The 24,886-nt window shown below is 35.8% G+C and overlaps 1 protein-coding gene across 7 annotated transcripts in view; it reads right to left on the reverse strand.

Annotated features, from left to right (window-relative positions):
- Positions 1-24,886, reverse strand: part of emid1 (EMI domain containing 1) — a 129,484-nt gene that overhangs the window by 29,809 nt on the left and 74,789 nt on the right. For all 7 annotated transcript variants that reach the window (XR_012406859.1, XR_012406858.1, XR_012406860.1 and 4 more), the window contains exons 4-7: positions 17,120-17,209; positions 16,626-16,687; positions 16,284-16,410; positions 6,167-6,211 (exon numbers count right to left, since the gene is read on the reverse strand). Coding sequence is in view for 4 of the 7 variants with exons in the window: in XM_005165226.6 (XP_005165283.1) it covers positions 6,167-6,211; positions 16,284-16,410; positions 16,626-16,687; positions 17,120-17,209 (324 nt within the window). In the remaining 3 variants the exon portion in view is untranslated. The remainder of the gene's footprint in view (positions 1-6,166; positions 6,212-16,283; positions 16,411-16,625; positions 16,688-17,119; positions 17,210-24,886) is intronic.

The raw sequence follows: 24,886 nt of genomic DNA on the forward strand, positions 1-24,886 counted from the left end.
AGGTAAAGAGAACACATATAATGTATGTTAGATATCAATATGGCCAACAAACTGAAGCTCGAACTATGAAATCTGTATCTGATAACGTGTAACCTGAAATGCACAAACCACAAATGTCTAGTTATTCGTACAAACCCAAAGTCCGCAAATTAAAAAAAAAGTTGTTTTGTTAAAAAAAATTCACAAACTTGGTTAAATATTTAAGTATGATTTTTACTTACATTCTCATTTAAAGGAAGACAAAAAAACTGTTTTTGATATTGTAAATTTTATTAGTAGTGTACATTGCTAGGAACTTAATTTAGTCAAATTTAAAGGCAATAATTCCAGTATAAGATTTATTTGAAGCTTTCGATTCCATATTTTCTTGGTCAAATATTTATTATATATGTCATATTTTTTCTTGGTCAAATAATTTATATTATAAATATTCAGCAAGTGGACATATTACTGTATTTATACAAATTTAATATGATGTAAAAGTCTTAATTTTAAACAATTTAAACCTATGACTAATTTTACGGTACAGGATCACATTTATCCTGTATTCCCCCTCATTCATTTTCCTTCGGCTTAGTCCCTTTATTCATCAGGGGTTGCCACAGCGGAATGAACCACCAGCTAATCCAGCATATGTTTTACACAGCGGATGCTCTTCCAGCTGCAACCCAGTACAGGGAAACACCCATACACTCTCACATTCACACAAATAAACTACGGCCAATTTAGCCTATTCAATTCACCTGTACTGCATGTCTTTGGACTGTGGGGGAAAACGAAGCACCCAAAGGAAACCCACGCGAACACAGATTCCCCCTCATGTTATTTAATAAAACAGACTTTTGAGTGCCACAGGAGAAGTCAAATCATACAGTTTTGAAATGGCCTGAAATTGAGTAAATGATGACATAATTTTCTTTTTAAGAGTTTTCATAATTGTTAAAAAGGTAACTAAAACATATTTTTTCATATTATTTATTCATGCATTGAACAGTGATGACAAAACATAGATAACTAATTTACTGTTATAGAAGACTAATGTACTGTTACTCTAATTTACTGTTGAGATTTTCATTTGTCTTTTAATTTCATTTAATGAGTAAAGTAAGGTCTGGGGTAAACAAAACTTAATGACACTGACATTTTGTTTTACACTCCTAACTTCACACACTCACACCCCAAATATTTTCATATTGCTACTTATTAGAAACATATGTCATTTTAAAAATAAAAATTACTGCTTAAAAAATAGTTTTCATTATGAGTGTAATGCATGTTGTATAGCAAAATGTCGAAGATCTATCAAGATATGTTTAACACAGAATGTAAACTGAAAAAATCCATTTTAAAAACCCACCAAATCTCAAGGGAACCAGTGCTGAATTATTGTAATCTGAGTTTAATGTCATGGCTCCAGCACTCTAGTGATGATGGGATAATGGGCTGCTAGGCCTGTCACAATAAATAATCTAATATTATAAAACATTGTCCCAGATATTAATGCGATAACTTGTTATTTTATGCCAAAGAATATATAAAGGTGATACAACAGCATGATAACACAAGTAAACCTTTGCAAAAACGTTTCATTCTTAAGGTTATTTAGTTTCTGTAATTTGATGTTAAAAAGTAAATGTCCTCACCTAAACATTGACGCCAGTGATGAAGAATGTAAATGTGCTTGTAAAATGGCTTTATCGTTATTTATGAATGTGTGTCACTTTTCTGGAAGTGGACTGCAGCTTTGAAACAGAGCTCTTTTGGAAAACTTCTTTCAAACTGTCAATGGTTTTCCAAAAAATAAATGATTGTTTTCGAAAGGGAGTTACAACAGAGATTAGACGAGATGGCAGAGGCTGAATAATCAGATCAAATGTCATTGACATCAATTTTTAAGCAAACACAATGGGCGAAATATATTGCATCACCAAAGATTTTTGAGGTCATCTCCATTTATTGACAATAAATCAAGACATTGATTATTGAGATAGGCATACTTGCTGCTTTTAGAAATGTTCTGCCTAAAACCTGACAAAGTGAATGGGCAAATGGGCAGCAAAATTCTATTGTGAGTTTCCATAAGTGTGAATTTGTGCTTCCTTTAGACTTAACTCAAGAATAAGCCCACATGGAATGTGTACGCATAAAAACCCATAGATTAATGGCCCATGATTCAATTATTTTTTACTTATGTAGCTGTGTGTAAATATATGTTTATTCAGTATTTATATTAATTTCAGTAACATTATTGGTTGGGAGTTGGGTGTAAGGCGTTCCACAGTAATGCGTTACTTTATTATAATTACATTTTTGTTTTACATTTACACAGTAATGTAACAAAATAGATTTAAAATGTGTGTAATTTGATTACAGTTAGTAAAGTCAGCATAACTTATGTCACTAATATAGTTTTTGGAAGAAAAAATGCTTCTTTTAAATCACATTTTCTGCTGCAACGTCAGTTAAGAAGCATGCGCTTTTAAATTGCTGGAGAATGTGAGCTGAAATAGCTGCTCTCGAGAGTGGCTGCTTCTTCAATTAGAAATACAGACATTACTTTGATTGCATTAAGTGTAAAAACGAAAATATTGCTGTGAAATGCAGTCTATGTCCAGTCTTTAAAGGGCCATGACACCCCCAACTTTCGGTTAAAGTCTACTTCAGAATTTTTTCAAAAGATGCATGATTAATGGGCGTGGAGCTCCGCGAGCATCGGGCAGGAGTGGGCGTAGCCAGCAGGGGAGAACGTGAGCGAACAACTGTTGTAGTCAGTTAGCTCACAAAATGAGACAAACCGTGAGGAGACGCATGAGTTTATAGTTTACAAAGTTAAAATGTAAAGAAATGAATAGAGCTTTAGTGCCCTGCTACATTTGTTATTCGTAATTTCATATACACATAACCGCAATTTATATCATTATCAAGAAAGGTGTGTTCATGTAAACCCTATAAATGAGGACTTCTCCCTCAATCCCTGTATCCAGCAGACTCAGTGCAGCAGGTCTCCTGACCTGTCTATTTTAACCATTAGCCCTGCTGGTAATCTGGAGGATTTAGGCAAACACAGCAGCACAGTGATGTGTCTGAATGTGAACGAACTCCTGATAAAAGACAGCGTCCGCCATTCTCTAATTCTCGTGCTGCTCTCCCGACAAAAATGCTAGCAGCACACACACAGCTTTGCTGTATGATCGGCCATGACAAGATCGCAGGGAAAACATGCAACAAACCCCGTGGATCATGGAAACAAATGCATATGAGCCTTCATGAACGGCTAAAAACTGTGTGCTTGGGTCCGTGTCTCAGCTCGGGCTTGACTCTGGCAGGTCTGGCAGGTCTCATGAATAATTAAGCAGCCGGCTCTTCTCATAGGATAAGAAAACTCCGCTATGAATAATAATGAGAAACCGACGCGTCATCATTGCACTTGCAGTACTGGGCTACGTCGCCGATTTTGATCCCGCCCCAAAAATCATTTTAAACCCGGAAGCTGAAATTAGCTGACAAAAGCTCAAAAAAAGTTCTCCAGTGTGTCCTGAACCTTTAAAGAACTTTCGACTGCTTTTAACTCGACCAGCAACTTGTTCAAGCACTTGAAAAGAAAGCATTTAACGACAATACTTGTCACCAAGGAGGACTCCAGTGCTCAAAAACACAGCAACCCAAGTCAGCCTAAATAGATTTTTTTTGTGCAGGATCGGGAGTAAAGGTATCTTCTGAATGTGAAGAGAAGCATAGCTGCTTATGGGACTATTCACATATCGCGTCTTTTTAGGAGCACATATTGCACACGCTCCCATTTCCCAGGCACATGTAGTTGAAAACCATGAGTCACGAAACAAGAACTAACCGATCAGCTTCATACTTTGGAATATACAAATTTCGGTAGACTTATTACCTCAGACAAACACAGAACACTCAAACACTGCAGAGCTTTTTCATATTATGGATGTCAATGGTTACAGGTATCCAGTTTTCTTCTTTTGTGTTAAAAAAACAGACAAACAGGTTTGGAACAAATGAATGATGAGAGAATTTTAAGTTTTGGGCAAATTCTTAAAGAATTTTGAAAATGTCAAGCTGCTGTGATCAACCCATTATAATGTTTTTCTGTGAATAATAAATTACTGAAAGAGCTGCAGTTTATTTTGTATTCTTATAGATATATTCTATGTTTTAAAAGTAACTTAAAGTGAAGTAACTAATAATCTGATTACATTTTACATGAAGTAATTAATAATGTAATCAGATTACAATTTTCGAGTAGTAATCAGTAATTTGTAATTTATTTCTTTTTAAAAGTAACTTACCCAACATTGTTTATATGATTTATGTACATTAGAGTTTGTAAAGTACCTTTAAAGAGCCCATATTATGGGTTTTTGAAAATTCCCCTCCATGTAGTGTGTAACACAGCTCTAAGTGAAGCGAAGTATCCAGCTAAGGCTTAAATCTGTAAGAATACAGTGTTTAAAACGGTTGATTCATCTATAAAAGAGTCGACTCATAGTGCTTCAAACGAGTCGCCTTGATACCGACTCATTAGGTGTTTCGCCATGACGTACGAACGAAACCAAGTTATTCACGTGCACGCGCAAACCCGGGAGATTTCAAACCTGAGGCCCCGCCCTCTGACGCAGAAACCCAGACACACACCCACAAACACACGCACACCCACAAACACACGCACACAAACATGCCGGTCGATTGAAGTCACACTGCAGATGGATATATTGAGTCTCTACCCAAAGATGAAACCTCAGCATTATAACCAAGCAGTTGGAAACTTCTGGAAGCTACATGCTACAAAGAATACTTCATCTGAGTTTGTTAAAGGAAGGATCAGTAAAGAGTAACTGATGGACGTCAGGATGGGTTTCTTCCATTTCTCAAGTGTAAGTACGTGCGGTTAAAGTTGTTGCCTCGTTTACTCTTGCTTGCAAATGTATTTAGTTGTGATTTGTTACTTGTAACCGCGTGTACTGTATCAGGTTAACTGGATATTTGATCTTATCGCGTGCAAAGTCACGTTAAAAACGCGACGCGTGCTGTTTGTTTATGGAGCTCCGTGCTAGAGTTCTGCTCCCGCGATTTATTCGGAAATTTATTCCCGCGCCGCAGAAATCTGGCGCGGGGACAGCCGCGGGAATAAATTTCCGAATAAATCGCGGGAGCGGTCGGTAACGGGTTTAATTTGGGACGGGAGCGGGCTGTCTAGCAATATCACGGATATTGCTATGCGAATTAGAAAGAGAGAGTCTGCGTGGTGCTTGTGTGTGTGTGTTAGTGCGCACGCGCGCGTATGAGAGAGAGAGAGAGAGAGAGAGCGAACGAACGAACGACAGCTTGGCTGTCTGGACTGTATACTGGGTGATTTTTGGTTGTGTTCTCCGCTCTAGCGGGACCGGGCGCGGCGGGCAGAAAACGGAGCGGGTTCTCAGGCTAAAACCTGGCGGGTGCGGGCGGAAGCGGGAGCGTTGTCATCCGGAGGTGTGTGTGTGTTTTTGTGTGTGTGTGGTATGGCGAGTACACGACTGTCTCCTTCGTTCGGTTATCCGTGGCACTATCCACTCACCATAGTGTGGCAGCTAAAATCCACGTCTATACTATCGAGCGTGTATGAACTGTGATTACTTTTTAAATTGCTGATTAGCTATTGGCCATTTCCCTCTCTGACTGAAGGCAGTCGACCAATCGCGACAGACTGTCATCGGTCCAATCAGCGCAGATTAGCTCCGCGCTAAGGAGGGGTTTGGGAACAAATGAATCACTGGACGATTCATACAGGAGTCGCTGGGATAATTAGGTAAAAATAAATGCAGATTATAAGACCATGAAAGTGTTTTTTGACCTTGCATGCATATTAGACTGTTGTTGGAGACCCTTACAACCAGGATATGACCCTATTTCATGTATAATATGGGCTCTTTAAGAGGATATTTTATAGGAGTCTTACATTAATTACCAAACAAGTGGCTCTAATTTGATTTGCATTGTAAACCTTAATTTGAAGTTCATTTCATGTGTCTACTTTAGTTTTTAGTACTCTCAAAACCATTCCACATAATTCCACATAATTAGCAAAAAATGTCCGCAGATTCTGTCAGGCCCTACTCAAGGATGAAAAAATACTCTTAGAAAGAAATAATTAATGAAAAAAACTCACCGTCTTTACCAGGTGAGCCATCCCGTCCTCTCTCACCCTGTGGACCTGAAACAAAAACAAACAAAATTTACTATTTCAAAGAAAGCATAAACATCCTCCAGATATTAAGCTCTCTCTGCTGCAGTCTGTAAAAAAAGTCAATCTTCTATGCTAAAGTATCTTGCTATCGGAGCGGTCCAACAAGCTGATAAAAAGCAGGGGGTCGCTGAAGTGCCTGTTGGCAGGCACAGTCTAAATAACACTGAGCTCATCATGTGAGATCATCATCTGTGACATCACTGCAGAGACAGGATTCCCTAAAGGAACAATTTATGAGCTGATACATCGATATATTTACACAGCCTCCCATGTTATTCTCCCCTGAAAGGCTTTAAGATAAAATATAATCTCCTCATGTTTCTTCCCCACTAATATGGTGGCCATGAACACGTCCACACAGTTTCTGTTGCAGAAACATGTTGACTGTTTTTAACAGTAATGCAACTTCAGCAACCTTTTTTAAGCCTGTTAAATAGCCCCTATGAGGATATCCCAAAGCTTTTGTAGTTTAGATCTATATCGGCAGCCAGGGAAGAACAAAAAGCAGACTGCAATTGAATCTTCTCGTCTTTCTCTTTAGAGAGATCTTCTGATAGACAAACCCTACTGGACATGCAAAAAGTCAAACAGAGATTAACATTCAGCTTCACTGAATTCCCCACTGAGGTGCAGGATAGTTTTTTTGGGTATACAACTTAATCCTGAGTGAAAGACTTGTTCAACTGATGTGCCCTACGCCAAGCATCCAGCTTGCCAATGTCTGCTCACTTGAAAACATGCTGGATGAACTAAGAGCCAGGAACACATCAGCAGGAATCCAGCGAACACTGGACCTTCTGCTTGACTAAAACACACTGCTCTGGCGCTGCGCCGCTGCCCAATCAACAGCAACACTGTAAGAGAGCAATGTTTTAGTGCCTATATATAACCTTTATGTTTTTTTAAATGGGACTATAAAACTTTCTTTAAGATTTTAAAATAAAAGGTTATTAATTAGACTAAAAATTGCCAATCTGCCAAAATGGGGGTGAGGAATGTGTTATTTCATTACTTCGTAGTCTAACAGTGTGTCTAAACTCTGCCTGTGAAGTGAAAGTAAAACTGTTTGCATTTTGTTATTCCGTTTGATTTCTCCATGCTTGACAAACCTGCACAAAAAATTTAATTAGACAGCAAGTCAAGGCTTTTGCTTTCATTATAGATGAATAATAGATTTTTTTTTGCAAAGTCACCACTTGTTCCAGTAGTATTGCATTATTTTATATTAATAGTTTCAGATTAAAAAACAAAATAACACATCTATAAAGAACATTGAGAAAGAATTAAACCACACCCTAACCAGATGAAGAGCAATTAAAATGTAGCCACAAGCAATTTGTCTTTAAATTAAAATCCACAGCCAATTAAAAGGCTGTGTGGGCAGGCTCTTACTTTGAAATAGACTGAATATTAAGCCAATAACATTATTTAAAAGACAGAAGCCTTGTTGTGTTTCTGAGATACATTATCATACACTTATTAGCTGTCATATTTCTTTCTTTCTTAAGTAAATTATTCATTGTTGCTGCCAGTATGACCGAAAATGTCATACAATAGCATTTAACCTCTCATTAGACACTTTAAAATTAAAGTTATAGCTGAACTACAAGTATAACGTAAGTATAGTACAATGTAAAAACCCAAAAAGTTAAGATAACTCAAACCGATTGCAACAAACTATTTAAGTTTAAAAACTAGCACTAATTGGTACTGTGAGCTTAATCCATTTGAGTAAATGAAGCAATTTGAGCAGAGTAAAACCCAATAAATGAAGAGAACTCAAACCAACTGAGTACTGTAAAACACAATAAGTTAAGACAACTCAAACTGTTTGAGGAAACCAATTGCAACAAACCATTTGAGTAAAAAAAAAATAAAAAATCTATATGAGTACTGTGAACTTACTCCGTTTAAGTTAAATTATTGAGTAATTTAATTAACTCATTACCTTCAACAATGGGTTCAAAACTCTTTATAAATGAGTAGAATTTACTTTCAGTCAATTTTGAGTTAACTACACTCATTTCAGTTGATAAAATTGACTGTTGGGTTTTACAGTCTATGACCAGTGTAAAACATGATTACAGATAACCCAGAACTACATTTTTTCCAGGGTTTGGGATAACCCAGTGTTAACAATATCAAGAGTGAAAATCCTTAATGTGTATCAATGTGTGAAGATAAAAATGCATGGTATAGGGACCTTTTTTTCATTTGCTCAGGACATGGTATTACCTAGAGCGATTTACAGTATAGTACACAACCCTTTTTTTTTTTGCTGTTGGGGATGTTTTTTCAGCAAATGGAATTATTTTTGGTGACAAGTCTTATTTTTGACACATATTTTGGAAAAAATGCTTTAAATTCTTTCAAAAATCAACAATATACTCTGGGCAAATTTACTATCTTTTCGTTATGTTCATGGCTGTTTTTGCCCCATTAGCTTCCATTATAATGACATTTGTCGATTGCAAAAACTTAACACCATTTTATTATGTATTCTTGATTGTTGGTAGTTTTCCCTGTTTGGAAGAGGTACAATTCGTTTTTTTTTTTGCCATTGATCATCAGTTAAAAAAAGCCGAGTTTCTTATATGGTTTATATGTTATATGGTTTATAGTGTGTGTGTGTGTGTGTGTGTGTGTGTGTGTGTGTGTGTGTGTATGTGTGTGTTTGCATGTCTGAGAGAGACCTTTGCGCACTTACCTTGATATGAGAAAATCATAATAAGCACCATAGCTCTCAGAACATAGTATACATAGAAAGTGTATTTATGCACACACACTATAGTTTGCTTTTATACTCCATAGAACTTCAAGCCAGAAACTTTTTTGCACAGGCCTACACTCACCGGCCACTTTATTAGGTACACCTTACTAGTATGGGGTTAGATCCCCTTTTGGCTTCAGAGCTGCCTTAATCCTTTGTGACATAGATTCAACAAGGCACTGGAAATATTCCTCAGAGGTTTTGGTCCATATAGACATGATAGCATCACGCAGTTGCTGCAGATTTGTCTGCTGCACATCAATGATGCGAATCTCCCATTCAACCACATCCCAAAGGTGCTCTATTGGATTGAGAACAAGTGACTGTGGAGGCCATTTGAGTACAGTGAACACATTGTCATGTTCAAGAAACCAGTTTGAGATGGTTCACGCTTTATGACATGACGCAATAACCTGCTTGAAGTAATGGGTACACTGTGGTCATAAAGAGGTGGACATGGTCCGCAACAATATTCAGGTATGGCGTTGACATGTTGCTCAATTGGTACTAATGGGCCCAAAGTGTGCCAAGAAAATATCCCCCACACCATTACACCACAACCACCAGTCTGAACCATTTCATGCTGTTGACACCAATTTCTGACCCTACCATCCGAATGTCACAGCAGAAATCGAGACTCATCAAACCAGGCAACATTTTTCCAATCTTCTATTGTCTAATTTTGGTGAGCCTGTGCTAATTGTAGCCTCAGTTTCCTGTTCTTAGCTGACAGGAGTGGCACTCGGTGTGGTCTTCTGCTGCTGTAGCTCATCTACCTCAAGATTCGTTGTGCTGTGCGTTCAGAGATGCTCTTCTGCATATCTTGGTTGTAACGAGTAGTTATTTGAGTTACTGTTGCCTTTCTATCAGCTCAAACCAGTCTGGCCATTCTCCTCTGACCCCTGGCATCAACAAGGCATTTATACCCACAGAACTGCTGTTCACTGGATATTTTCTCTTTTTCTGACCATTCTCTGTAAACCCTAGAGATTGTTGTGCGTGAAAATCCCAGTAGAGCAGCAGTTTCTGAAATACTCAAACCAGCCTATCTAGCACTAACAACCATGCCATGTTCAAAGTCACTTAAATCAAGCTTAAACCCCATTATGATGCTCGGTTTGCAGCAGATCGTCTTGACCATGTCTACATGTGTAAATGCATTGAGTGCCATGTGATTGGCTGATTAGAAATTTGTGTTAATGAACAGTTGGTAAGGTGTACCTAATAAAGTGGCCGGTGGGTGTATGTAAAGGGTTAATGTGACCAACTGATGATCAACAGGTCAAATTACAAAATTAATTTGTTGAAAAACCACCAACAATCAAGAATGCATGATTATTTGGTGTCAAGGCTTTGCGATTAAAAAAATGTTGCTATGATGGAGGTCAATGGGGCAAAAACAGCCATGAACTTAACGAAATAGAGGTAAATTTGAACAATTCACAGGGGTTAATAATACATGTTGATCATTCACAACATACCATAATATACAGTGTTACTAATTCTCTGCATTTGTGCAAATTAGATCCACTAGTTGGATTTCAGTCAAGCTAAAATGCGTTTAAGTGACGGCCCTGCACAGCATCACACACAAATGCTCATTTTTGTCAGCAAAGCACCAGACTCCCTTTCACATTCTCCATCTGTCTAACCAGCACATGGAAATAATCCCCTCAAGGGTAATTTGTGCCTCATCCTTAAACCACAATCCTCTGTGGCTGCGGTCTTTCAAATGGATAGAGGATTGACTTTGCGCTGAGGTGGAGAACTTCTGGGCAACACATCTATTCAGTGTTCTGTGTGGAAGGAACTGAATTGCCCTTGATTTGCTGAAGAGTTCTGCCAATTCAGCACATGAAGGAGGGACAATGGATAAGTGTGACGAGGGTTTACGGGATTTTTTTGGGGAACAGTCTGGCTAGTCATTTTAGAAATCTCCGGGGACTCTCTTTTTAATCTCCCCCACACTTCAAGTGATGATAGGACTGAGCATTGACAGAGTGGGTAAGGGGAATTAAGGAAGGGTATTTAAAAAAAATGCATTGCTGAAGGATGCACTTCACTGAGTGCTGACAGCCTCAAAATAGCAGAGGTGATTCGTCATTTTTACAAAGTATGATTTGATTATGTCTTAAGAGGAAAATCTAAAAGAGAAGACTAATAAAAAGATCCAGCAATTGTAGAAAAATATTTTGAAAACTAGAACAATCTGGTAAATGTTTCTCTTTTGGTTTATACAATGAAAAAAGGCAAAGTCATTATTTAATAATTGATTTGATTTGCCTTGGCTTTAGTACAATATCAACATAAAAGATAATTATTGATGTTTATACACTATCGCTTGAAAGTTTGGAGTGAGTCAAACATGTTTTTGTAAAAGAAAATAATGCTTTCATTCAGCAAGTATGTACTAAACAAAACAAAAGTTACAGTAAATATATTTATGAACATTTGCCCGATTTAAGTCACTCTTTTAAACTTTATATTAATCAAAGATTAATTCTACAAATACCACAAAAAATGTGCTTATGATCTAATATGATAACGTAACAGTAACAAAATAACATCTAAAACCATTTTAAATAATATTTTAATAATAAGGGGCAGTACGGTGACAGTAGGTACATCTCTAGATATTTAAAGAATGTTTAAAGTAATTTTTAGTCCATTTACTTTGATCAAACTGATCTAAAACAACATCAAAATTTCAAAATAATGAATTAAATTTCAATAGCTAGCACTGTCACCTCACAGCAAGAAGTTTGCTGGTTCGAGTCCCAGCTGAGCCAGTTGGCATTTCTGTGTGGAGTTTGTATGTTCCTGCTGTGTTCGCGTGGGTTTCCTTCGGGTGCTCCGGTTTCCCCCACACTTCAAAGACTTGCGCTATAGGTGAATTAAATAAACTAAATTGCCTATAGTGTATGTAAATGTAGTGTGTGTGAATGAGTGTATAAGGGTGTTTAGCTGGAAGGGCATCTGTGTAGAATATATGCTGAAATAGTTGGTGGTTCATTCTGCTGTGATGACCTCTGAAATAGAGACTAAATTGAAAAAAAGGAATGAATTTAAATAATAATATATTTTTAAACATTCATTCATTCATTTTCTTTTCGGCTTAGTCCCTTTATTAATCTGGGGTCGCCACAGCGGAATAAACCGTCAACGCCGCAGATGCTCTTCCAGCTGCAACCCATCACTGGGAAACATCCATACACTTCCATTCACACACATACACTACGGACAATTTTAGCTTGCCCAATTCACCTGTACTGCATGTCTTTGGACTTGTTGGGGAAACCAGAGGACCCACGAGGAAACCCAATGCGAACGTGGGAAGAACATGCAAACTCCACATAGAAATGCCAACTGACCCAGCCGAGGTTCGAACCAGCAACATTCTTGCTTTGAGGCAATTACACAACCTACTGCACCACCGCATCGCCCATATTTTAAATAGTACATTAAAATTGCTAATGTTGGCGCCAATGGCCTAGTCGTTGGTGCTTCGATGCATGGCATTACAGTGCTCACAGCGACCAGAGTTCAATTCCTGCCTCGAGGTCCTATGCCGATTCTTCCCTTCTCTTTGCTCCTCACACTTTGCTGTGTATGCTCTCCTACTGTCCGATCAATTAAAGATGAAAAGCTAAAAAACAATTATTAAAAAAGCTATAGCTATAGCTTATTATTATTAATAAACTATAATTAATTTTTTTATTAAAATTAAATAATAAATGTTAAAATAAAAAATATAAAAACAGTTATTTTTAATGGTAACACTTTATAATAACTACACACTATGAATAATTTATTAAGCATTAGCAAATAGTGAATTTATTATTTGTTAAGCATTAACTCTACATTAATAGAAGTTAGTAAACAGTTTATAACTGAAGCTACAAATGCTCTATTTTTGACTTGTAAGCACATGTATAATGTGATTAATAATTGTACTTTCAGACTTTGTTAATGATTTATCATTACTAAATTAAGTATTGCACTATTTACAAACCAGTTACTTGAGATTAGTTAGGTGTTTTTACCATCACTCAGAATGCTGAGTTAAATGATTAATAAACTATTCAAATTAACATTTGTAATTATTAGTATTCAGGCATTATAATAATATTAATATAATAATAATAATATTATAATAATAGTGCCTAAACTTAAAAATTAATAAATAATCTATATTGAGGACAATTTATGCTTTATAAATCCTAATTTATAAATTTAAAAATGACAATTAAAGGCTTAGTTATATTCTAAACAGGAAAAAAGAAAATAAATGACTTTATTAAATTCTATTCATTTGAAGATACACAAATTAAATTGTATCAAATGAAAACTAAATCGTTGCAACCTTCTTTCAAATAAAATTATAGTGCAGTTTAAACCTTACTAAATAATTTTGAAGTGTTGCATCATATTATATTGTAAAATAAAAAAAAATCTGACCAATGACCGATGCCATTTAGCATTTAGCACTTGTGACCTTGGATTACAAAGTTGCATGGTGTATTTTTGGCAATAGTATTTTGGCAAAGTTGGGATTGAATGATTCAAAAATATAGATTTTTCTTTTATGCCTAAAATAACAAAGTAAACATCTAAAAAGAAAAGATTGGCTAATTTCTAAATGTAAATATCACAAAACTCTATTTTTGATTAGTATTGTGCATTACTATTTTTAAAAGTTGCATATTGGCCAAAAATTGTCTTATACAAACAATACATCAAAAAAAGCTTATTTATTCAGCCTTTAATTTTAAACAATGTACACTTATGACTGGTTTTGTGGTCCATGGTCACAAATGTAATGCTTTTACAGTTTAGGAAGGAAATCGTTTTCCTTAGGAGTCCTAAGACTAAACTGAATGGGTCTTAAAATAGTTCTGGAACAAAGCCTGCTTAAAGAGTCTTTAGCCACTGTTCGGTTGCCAACAGTTTGTCTGTTGGAAATGACATCTGTGACACTATCAATTGCAGTCCCACAGTTTTTACTACACAATTACCCCCTTCAAATCGTAGCAAGCCTCTAATATCTCAATACTACATCTCTATGGAAACTGCCAATGAATTAGTGTGATTCAAACCCACATGCACCATGGCATTTCCCCAAAAAACACCCACCACCATCAGCGCTCACAGCATCAAATGCACATACAATTTAAGTCTACTCTAATCTCTCCGCAGTGAAATCCCCAACAACTGTGCAGGGAGATAAATGAAATGGCGGGTGGATCCTGGATTATCATTATTGTTATAGGCAATGGGATTATCTCTACAAGCTTGCTGGCTAATAAAGTTTGCTCCATAACTTGGGGTAAACAGACCCACTGATGAACAGTCATGAATACTCTGCAGAAAAATTTAATTTTAGTTAGAACACTTGACTTTGGCATTGGTAGTGCAATGCTGTATTGTTTGAACTATAGGAACAATGGCCTTTTGTCTAGTGACTCATCAATGTTTGCTCTATTAAAATCAGTGGAAAAGGAATGTGTGCTTATTGCAGCCTTATACAGCAAATGGCATCATTACAATTATAGGGCCAATGTATTATTAATGTAGCACATAACTCATTATGCACACAGTTGAAGGCAAAACTATTAGCCCTCCTGTTAAATCTTTATTTGTTTTCAAAAATTCCCCAAGTAATGTTTGATAATGCAAGGACAAATTTCATAGAACTTCTCTTTTTCTGGAGAATTATTTATTTTTTATTTATTTTAGTTTGGCTGGAATAAAAAACGGTTTTAGTTTTTTAAAGATAATTTTAAGGTCAATACTATTAGACGGCTTAAATTTAAATTAGTATTTTTTAAGTTACATACAGTTGAAGTCAGAATTATTAGCCTTTAAATGTCAATCTAAGCTGTATAGAAGTGTTTTGAAAATCATCTAGTAAAATATTATTTACTGTCATTGTGGAAAAGAATAAATCATAAATAAATCAGTTATTAGAAATTAGTTATTAAAACTATTACGTTTAAAAATGTGCTGAAAAAATCTTCGTAAAACATAAATTGGGGAAAAAATAAACAGAGGGGGCTAATAATTAGGGGGGGGGAGGTGGATTATTTTTGCTTTCCAGAAATAATCAGCAATTTTATTTATTGTGTTTTATGAAATAGCCTGAGATATTATATAAAATATGTATTTTCTGATTGTAATACAAATTAGATTACATGTAGTTACTTTCAGCTTCACTTTTAAAAATCCATTTAGGTTTGACAATTATAATAGAATTTGTGAAAATAGTGAATTTGACACTATGGGCCGTATCATACACTCTGCGCAATAACGGGGTGTCAGCTTCAGCGCTTTCCATTCACTTTAAATGGTAGAAGTGATGCATTGCCAAAGTGCATTGTGGATCCGTCGGCGCCGCTTGCTGACTAATTTTATTGGCTGACACTGCTATGGCGATCGCGTCAGCCCCAACTTCAGACACGCCCACTGTCAAGCATTGACACTGAAGCCCCATGTGAACGGGGCGTAAGGTGCAAGACGCGTTCGGCGTGATTTATTGCTATTTTCAGACCAACCCTATTTTTTTTTTACGTTTTGTGCCACTTAGTTTAAATAGCAATTTACTTCCATTTGCATCATTTTGTGAACTCATTGGCGTGCTTGTCTAAAATAAATGTATATTCACTTTGTTATGTTGTGTTAAATTTTTTTGAGAGGAGTGTGTCAGGGTATGCAACTGTTAAATTAGCATTTATGATGGAAAATTATAAGCTTATTTGATATATCAAACTACAAATTTCCCATTGATGTTTGTGAGAAAGGCATGTGCATCTTTTGTTATTGTCATAGCATATAATTACATATTCGTTTAATGTGATTTTACCAAGACATGTAACTGGATCAACATTGAAATCAGCCAATCAGATTTGAGGGATAAGTTTACAGTTCATGTCAGGTTTTTGGCTGACAGTTATGGCTATGTCCTTCTACATCCAATAGTTAATCCCCTCTAATTTTGGGAATAATTTACAGTAAGGGATCAAACACAGGGTTTAGGTAGGAATTAGATTTTCGAACAGGAATGATACTCCAGGATAAACATATGTGTTAATCCAGGAACGCATCCTACTAACAAACTTACCTAAACGGCAATGCCTGCAGTGCAGACAGTGAGATGTTTGCTAACAGTTTATTATTAAGCATAAAACAAGCAAAAAAAAACGATGTCTAAGAAGAACAGAAGAAAACCTTCAATGTGAGCATATTGGGGTTTAACACAAGAGATCAACAAACCTGCAGGACCCTGAGCCCCAGGAGCCCCTTTAGCAGGTGTAGCCCCCATGAGGAAGGAGGAGTCAGGTTCCTTTTTTAACTGCGTCTGTCGATGAGACGTGGATGCAGGGGCAGTAAGAAGCTGAACCTGAGAGAAAAAGCGACAAGAACAGAGAAGACATAAAGGGTTATTGATCGCACAGTGTTGGACATGGATTGTTTGAGTGATAACAGTGGACTGGAGTTATGGGGCCTGAGCATCGTAAAACACTGAGGTGCAAATAAACAAAGCTATCAATGGATGCAAATTTATTCTTAGTGAATTCCCCCTGAAAACAGCTTAGAATGGAAGATGTGTTTTACCTTGGTCTCCAATGAACTCAGACGATCTGTGAGGGCAGTAATACGACTGCAGTTTAGACAGTCTGAGAGACAGAGACGAAGAGAAACGTCATAATCAATTATCAACTACAGCTTTCACAGCATTTCTTCCAAGGTGAGTTCTTTTAAAGACAAGAAGTTTTCTGAATCACCTAAGTAGGTTTTTAGTTTGTGAGGGAAAAAAAAACTTTATGTGAATGCTAGACAGTTAATTAAGATTCCGACTGAAAAGGTGCTGGTTAAAAGAACTTGTGCGTGGATAATAAAAAAAAAATGGGCTGTTTACTGTTACAAGCCGTTTACGTTATTTAAGCCTTGCAACAAAGGGCCTTGGGTAAAGGTTCTAACAGTTCCAGATGGACAAGCTGCTTTAAAGGTGTTTTATGTATACATGCTTTTGTCATTATTGGGCTTTTTCATTGCTGAAGCGAAGCATATTTTGAGTTGATAGTGAAGATTAGAGGTTTGATTCTTACTCGAGATCTGTTCTCCAGGTTTGGTGGCAGCTTTCAGAAGTGTAGCCTGTTTCCTTACAGCCTCCTGGGCCACCAGATTACTGGAAGATCCTGCATTAAGAGAAGATGAAGACAAAATGATGAACTGCCATGCTTTAATACATTTATCATACCATAGTGACATTTGTGAAATAGTACGCAAATATCACGGCATTTAAAAGTAAAGACTGCTAATTTCAATAAATGTTAGGATAACAGAGAAATACATTACAATTTAAAATACATTCAAATACATACAATTATAAACATACAAGACAGCTACAATAAATGCAAAAAAAATATGCGAAATACAACTACACTGTGTTTAAATGCTATGGTGACTATTAAAGACTTAACTTATTTTTTTAAAAATACCCAACAACCCATACTTCTGAATAGCACTGAAAATACCTCTACAAAAAATTAAACATATAACAAAAGCTTGTTTATCGGCGTGGTCGCTTGACGATTTCCAAAAATCAACATTTTATTAAACTATAAGAATTACCATAATTTATCCATAACCTACTAGAAAACAAAATAGTTAATAATTATTAACATGTTTATAATTAACATTAAAAAAACAACATGCAACTACAATGCCATCAGCATTTCAAAATGTTTTGTTTTTGCGACCCAAGGGATGATTCCGTTATATTAAAGACACAGCAATAGCATCAAACATTGATTTTATGGCACCAGGTTAAACTGTCTGACACCTTTACCTCATAAAAAATAAATACAGACCACAACTGAACATGGAGGATTGTCTCCGAGAGGCGTTTTCCAAAAATAAACAATGAATAGACTTGGGTGTATTGGTATGTGTGCACCGAAGTGAGCAAGATTTATATATTTATAACCACTTAAGATGATATTGGGGTTTGCGATTAACTGGTATTGTTATTTTGGGGGTCAAACTCAAAGCCTAAAAAGTTTGAGAACTCCTGGTTTAAACAAGCAGTAAAAGTCATTCTATCTCAGAGGTGGGCAAACTAAGGCCTGCGGGCCATATGAACACTTTCATCCGGCCCTCGAGGGAGTTTTTAAAATGTTGCTTCTGAGTAACGGTTTGCGTTCAGATTAGTAAATTAATGATGCAATACAAGTGAACGCCATTTGATGGCAGTATTGCACGTGGTACAGTTAGAATTAGAATATATATTAAAAGGCACTGGACCGTTAATGACTGAAAATAAGTCAGGCAAAAAAAATTGACTCTGAATGTCATGTGTTTAAGGAAAAATGGACAACAAAATACTTCACCAATATCGGAGAGAAAGAGGTAGGTCTAATATACCGAACTCGCATTTACTTTCCAAAAACGTGAGGTGCACCACATTGCCTTTTTGTTGACAAGAAAAAAAGAAGAAGGAAAATAAAAACTTGATGTCGCCCTCGGGTCTAAAAAGTTTGCCCACCACTGTTCTATCTCATCTCTACTCTGATGAAATTCCTATGAAATGCTGATACTGTAATAGAGTTTACATGAGGTATTGTGAACAACCATTTTTTTTTATAAAGAATCTCTCTCTGTTCGGATCTGTTAGAAATTGAAGCCAAGCAGCAGTATATATTTAACTCTAGGCTTTTCCTGTGCATAGGGATAGTTACGCTCTGAAAAGCACTAATAATGCTGCTTCATATCTGCAGAGACAGGAAAGGCAGCGAGGGGCCTCTCTGACAGGTAAGCCCACCCAGAGCCCTGAGCAAGGGGAAAGAGTCCACAGGGTGGGCTGAAACCTGGAACAGTTTTTCATAAGACAAACTCATCTCTTGGTATATTATGTGTTTAATTTTGTCTTGCATTAAATCAATCTATGACAGTTTCTCTATCTTCATAGCGATCTTGAGGAGGAGAAGGTTACTTTTGGCAGACAGGAGCACATAGAGGCTCACATTTAAAAAACAATGGTTTCCTTGTGCTGCTCAAATGGACCTCAATTCATTTCCCCAACTCCTCTTTCTCTCTCTTTCTCTTCTTCTATCTCTTTTTTCCTCTTTTGGTAGTGAGAAGTTTTAATACTCCCCGGACTGACCTGTTTCAGATTACTTCAGCAAACGGCTCTTATATTAGGCGGTCTGTGGCCAGCTCAGGTGCTCCAGACATAAACAACTGACCCAGTTCAGAGTTTCATTACTGGCTAGGGACAGGAAGTCTGCTTAGCCGTTCTGACGTAACTAAACCACAGCAGCAGAACCGAAAACCATGAAGTAGGCACCTGCCTGCTTCACAAACCTGCTACAGGAATTGTATATTCTCAGAAGTCAAGTGAGAAAGATATATGGGAAAAGAAAAATTATGCACTTTATCCTTTCTTCTTCTTTATTAGGTGCCAGTTTTGGTCATACCTTCCACCATTCATCTTTAATATTCTGTAAATTCTGGTCACTTAATAGTTTCCTGGGCAAAATAACAAAACGGGAGGGTGGCGGGGACAGGGGCATGTTTTGTGATTTTGGGGCCCTAAGCAATTCCAGCCATAGGGCCCAAGTCCTGAAATGCACCCTTTCAACTTTTATTTCATTCTAATTTATATTTATATAGTTTTTTAAATCACTTCTTCTTTACAAAATTTTAAATCAATACATTACTGCTATCCCTACATTTTAAATGATTAGTTTTCTTAAAATAAATTTTCAACTAAAAATGATATATAATTTTTTATAAATTTGACTGCCGGACTGCTCCATGATGGATATTTTATTTTGTAATATTATTATTATTACATAACATTACATTACTATAATATTATATTTGATTGTATAAATAATATTTCATCACATTAACATTGTATTTGTAACTCTCACCATACAAAATGTGGTAAAAACAAAGATATATATATATAGTTTACCTTGCTTATTGGTTAAATCAGGCCCTTAGCGGGGGATGGGTGTGAAATATGGTTGGAGGGATAAACAATATCATATCAAATCGCAATACAATTCATGCTTATAACAGTGATAAGCTCTGGACAATTTTACTCAATATTCATTCAAGACCCAATGTTCAATATTCATTCAAGAGCCATTCACACAGCAGAAATATGCAACAGTGGTAGGGCTGCACAATATATTGTTTTAGCATTGATATCACAATGTGTGAATGCTTAACCTTCACATTGCAGGATCTGTAATGTGAAGTCAGGATTATAGTTGATCATGTACAATTGTGTTTTTTTTTAATTCCTTCATGTCATCAGCAATTTGCCGTACCTTGTAAATGTTTTAAAACGCAATTCAAATTGAAGCATTTCACAATGTGACTGTTTTAACTGTATTTTATTATCACATAGAGTCATTTCAGCAGAACACATTTCTTTCAAAAACAAAATGACAATGTTTCTAACCTTTTTTAACAAATGTATAGGTGTAAAAATAGGTGTAAATAGATTTTTCCATTTAAAGACGTATGGTTAGATTGGACTAGACCAAAAAAGGAATACATGTGCTTTAAGGCCTGTGACTGTAAGCATTTTAAATGAGCTTAAAGCATTTGGATACAAGGAGCTATTGCATTTTGTAGATTTACCAAAAGTTAATTTTATTTAATAATGTATATAATACAACTTTATTGTTAGTCTAATTAATTTATTTTTGTACCCGAATACTGTTAGACTCTTTCATTTATATCGCTGCTTTAGTGTATCTATGCTGCCAATTAGTCTATTATATTTTCTGCAGATGCACTCCTCTACAGAATCTTCCCAATCAATATAAATGTATTAATTATTCAAAATAAAGCTATTTAAGTCAGGGGTTCCCAAACGTTTTAGCCCGTGATGCCTAAAATAACAATGCCAGTGACTCGCAACCCCCAAATTCTTCGGAGGTGGTTATAAATATACAAATGTTGTGCACACAACAATAGCCCTATATAAACACGAGCATATTGACAACACAAAAAGTGCAACAGTCTAAGAACCATATTTTTATAGTCATTTATTAACTTAGTTTAATATTAACCTCACCTAAAGAGACTGGTGGAAACAATGTTTTCAGCACAAGTCTATTCTTGGTTTAATTTTGGAGACTGCTAATCAGAGACTCTTCTAAATATTCAGTTGTGGCCTGTATTTATTTATAATGTATTTGATTGCCACAAAGGTGTCAAAAAGTTTAACCTGGTGCTATAAACCTTTAATAAAACTTTAATAATAAATTTAGTAAAAATTATAGACTTTCGGAAATCACCAAGCGAACCTCTGACAATGTCCCGTGACCCCCCACTTTGGGAACCACTGATTTAAGTTATTTGGTGAAATATTGCAATATAAATCGCATTAAATAAAAATATCGCAATGTACGTTTTTCCAATATTGTGCAGCCCTAAGCAGTTAAGTGTGTTGATAATAGAGGCTGAAAATGATAATCTGGAAATGATTTTTGCTGCATCACCCAGTATTGCGGAAAGCAGAGTGTGTGTCTTGGTCAAAGTAAAAGCTCAGTAATTTTAAAATGTTATTTAATTAACACTCTAATGTTTGTGAGTTTGTTGGGATGCTCTTTTAAAAGTGGAAGCAACAAAAAAACTTATATCGAAATATATATATCGCTATCGATTATTATAGAAAATAATTATTGAGCTTGCATTTTTTGCCATATTGCCCAGCTTTGTGAAATACAGAAGACTCCCGGGAAAAAAAAATAAGAGTGTTGGCAGGTTTGGTTTTGGTGGATAAATCCAAACAGAATACAAAACGCTCTGTGTTAAATAATCCTCACCAGTGGAAAGAAGTGTATGGTAACAGTTTTGTAGTTAAACCATGAAACCTGAGGTAAACGCTCCCCTCAGGAACCTCTTTTGATTTACTTTTTGTGTGCGTGGAGGAGACAGAAAGGAAATTTCCCATAATGCATTGCCCTTGCCGATGGTAGTATTTTTTTCCAAATGGCCCTGTGATATTAAAATATAGACCTTTCCCACCTCCATGCAGGCCCAGCTCTTTTTCCAAAGGCAAGTCTACACAAAGGAGCTAAGCTAACCACATCTAAATGCTTACAGCTTTCCATCTCCCAGCATTGCCTTTGGATGGATAGTTTACCTAAAAAGTCTTTCTTTTCTCAACACAAAGAGAGACGTTTTAAACATTGTCCACGTGTTTTATTTTCCCAGACAACAAATACACGTAGGGACCTGGGTCTACCAAAATTTTGGCCACAAAGAAAAAAAGAACGATTAACTTTACATTGACTTCAATGTCATTTTCTAGAACTTACCAGCCATTTCGTTAATTTATCTTATTAAAAAACCAGCCTGATATATAATATAAAATGTCTTTTTTTGCATGCATCATAAAAGGCACGTGTGTGAGTTTATGTGTCGACACAAATCAGTAATGTAAACAGCATCTCTCTTCCTCTTTTGTACACAGTGCAGCACATCCAGCATGAGAAAAGGTCTACCCTTAAGTCAACACAACTTGAAAGCACTGTCAACTGTTTTACAGCAGATAAAGAATCGAAAGAAAAAGGTGTGAGCACACTGTAAAAAAATGATTGTGCCAATTGGTTATGAAAACTTAATATTTTGAGTTATTTTAACTTATCTGGATTGAAAGTGTTGACATAACTTATATATCAAAGTTTTACTTGGCTAAACTTATTAGACTTAACAAGAGTCAGCTGAACTTGTATATAATATTATAACTTTTTCAAACATCTGAGCTTTAAATAGTACAAATATGTGCAAATAAAAGCGAATACACTTTTTATTCATCCACTTTAAACTGTATTTATATGCCCTTTGTAATTATATATTACATAAGCTCCCACCTACCTGGGGCTTCAGTTCGCACGATCATAAGCCCCTCCAACCCTCTTCATGCAATATATATATATATATATATATATATATATATATATATATATATATATATATATATATATATATATATATATATATATATATATATATATATGTATATATATATATATATATATATGTATATGAATGTATACAATAAATGTGTGTGTTTGTTTGTTTGAGGTTCTTCTCATATACCTGCTTCTTTGGTATTGTGTTTGCAGACTTCAAAAACTTGTTTCTAGTATTAAATGAAACATGGTCTGTTAGTGTAAACATTACGTGGCAACAATAGTTAGCACTGTCGCCTCACAGCAAGAAGGTTTCTGGTTTTGAGTCCCAGCTGGTCCAGGAGGTATTTCTGTGTGGAGTTTGCATGTTCTCACTGGATTTGCTCCGGTTTCTTCCCCAAAAGCATGTGGGAAAGACAACAACATATTAACAACTCACCCCAAAGACAATAACTTATCTATTTACGTTAACTAAACTTAGACCATGTCCATCACACTTGTATTGTCAAGTCAACTTTACCCTGAGTTAAGACAACTTCACTGTTTAAGTGAAGTAAACTTAACATTATAAGGCAGCACGTACACTTACATTTTTAAAATTGAAACAACAAAAAATGGGTGACAAGGTGGCTCAGTGATTAGCACTGTTGCCTCACAGCAAGAAGGTCACTGGTTCGTGCCCCGGCTGAACCAGTTGGCATTTCTGTGTGGAGGTTGCATGTTCTCCCCGTGTTTGTGTGGATTTCCTCTGGGTGCTCCGGTTTCCCCCACAGTCCAACACTCAAAAAAAAAAAAAATGTTTTTTTGCTTGTTCAAATTACCTATTTAAAATAAGCTTGATCAACACAATACTTGAGATTTCATTGAGACAATTTTTTTTACTATATATTCAATCCACATGAATTTGAGGTGTTAAGTGTTAACTTAATCGATTTGTGTTGGGACAACATGAATGAATTGTGTGGAACCCTGCATTTTTTACAGTGAAAGCATGCACTATAGGTCTGATGGGTAAACTAAAATGTCTGTAATGTATGTCTGTGAATGTAAGTGAGTTTAACTGGGTTGTAGCTGAAAGAGTATCCCGTGTGTAAAACATATGCTGGATAAGTTGGTGGTTCATTCCGCTGTGGTGACCCCTGATGAACAAAGAGACTAAGCTGAAGGAAAATTAATGAATGACAATAAAAAATGTTTTACAGTGCTTATAAGAATGCATGACCGATTGTCTTTAACGCAACACATACATGTCACGGCTCTCTCATAAACAGGAGACAGATATCTACCTTAAATTGAAGATATTTATTGTTTAAAAACTTATTTCTTGACTTCTGACTAACACAAATCTTTCACATTCATTCATAATAGTATGATTAAAACTTCTGGAGTCGCATGAAGTACTCTATATATAAAGCTATTGGATGAAAAGAGTTTCAATGGAAGTGCAGAAATCTTTGTGGTTTCTGTAAAAATATGTTTGGTTCAATAGATTTGGAATAACATGAAGGTGATTAAATGATAAGAGAATTATGTTTTATAGATGAAGAGTTTTTTAATGTGTGTTGTGCTTTGAAAAATAGCTGGCTTCCTACCGTACACCTGAAATGTACAAAAGAAAAATGGCATCTGTATGTCAGTTTTAATACCTTTAGATCTCAAAACTGTGTTTGATCAAACAGATAAGTGGGACACATCATTTAAAACTCAGTTGGTCTTTTATAATACACTCATTACAACAATGGCTATGAGCTTAGCAAAGTGAATTTTGGTTGCTTGCTCATTTACTGAATTTTTAAAGATTAAAATTTCCAACATTCAAATATTTTAATTTAAATGAACATAAATCAACTGCTTAAAAAATCAGCAATATTTGTTAAAACTACACTGTGTGATATTTGAACTATACATATGAGCTATACTGTCATACTGAGC

This window comes from Danio rerio, chromosome 5 (assembly GCF_049306965.1).
Source record: "Danio rerio strain Tuebingen ecotype United States chromosome 5, GRCz12tu, whole genome shotgun sequence".
Taxonomy (NCBI): domain Eukaryota; kingdom Metazoa; phylum Chordata; class Actinopteri; order Cypriniformes; family Danionidae; genus Danio; species Danio rerio.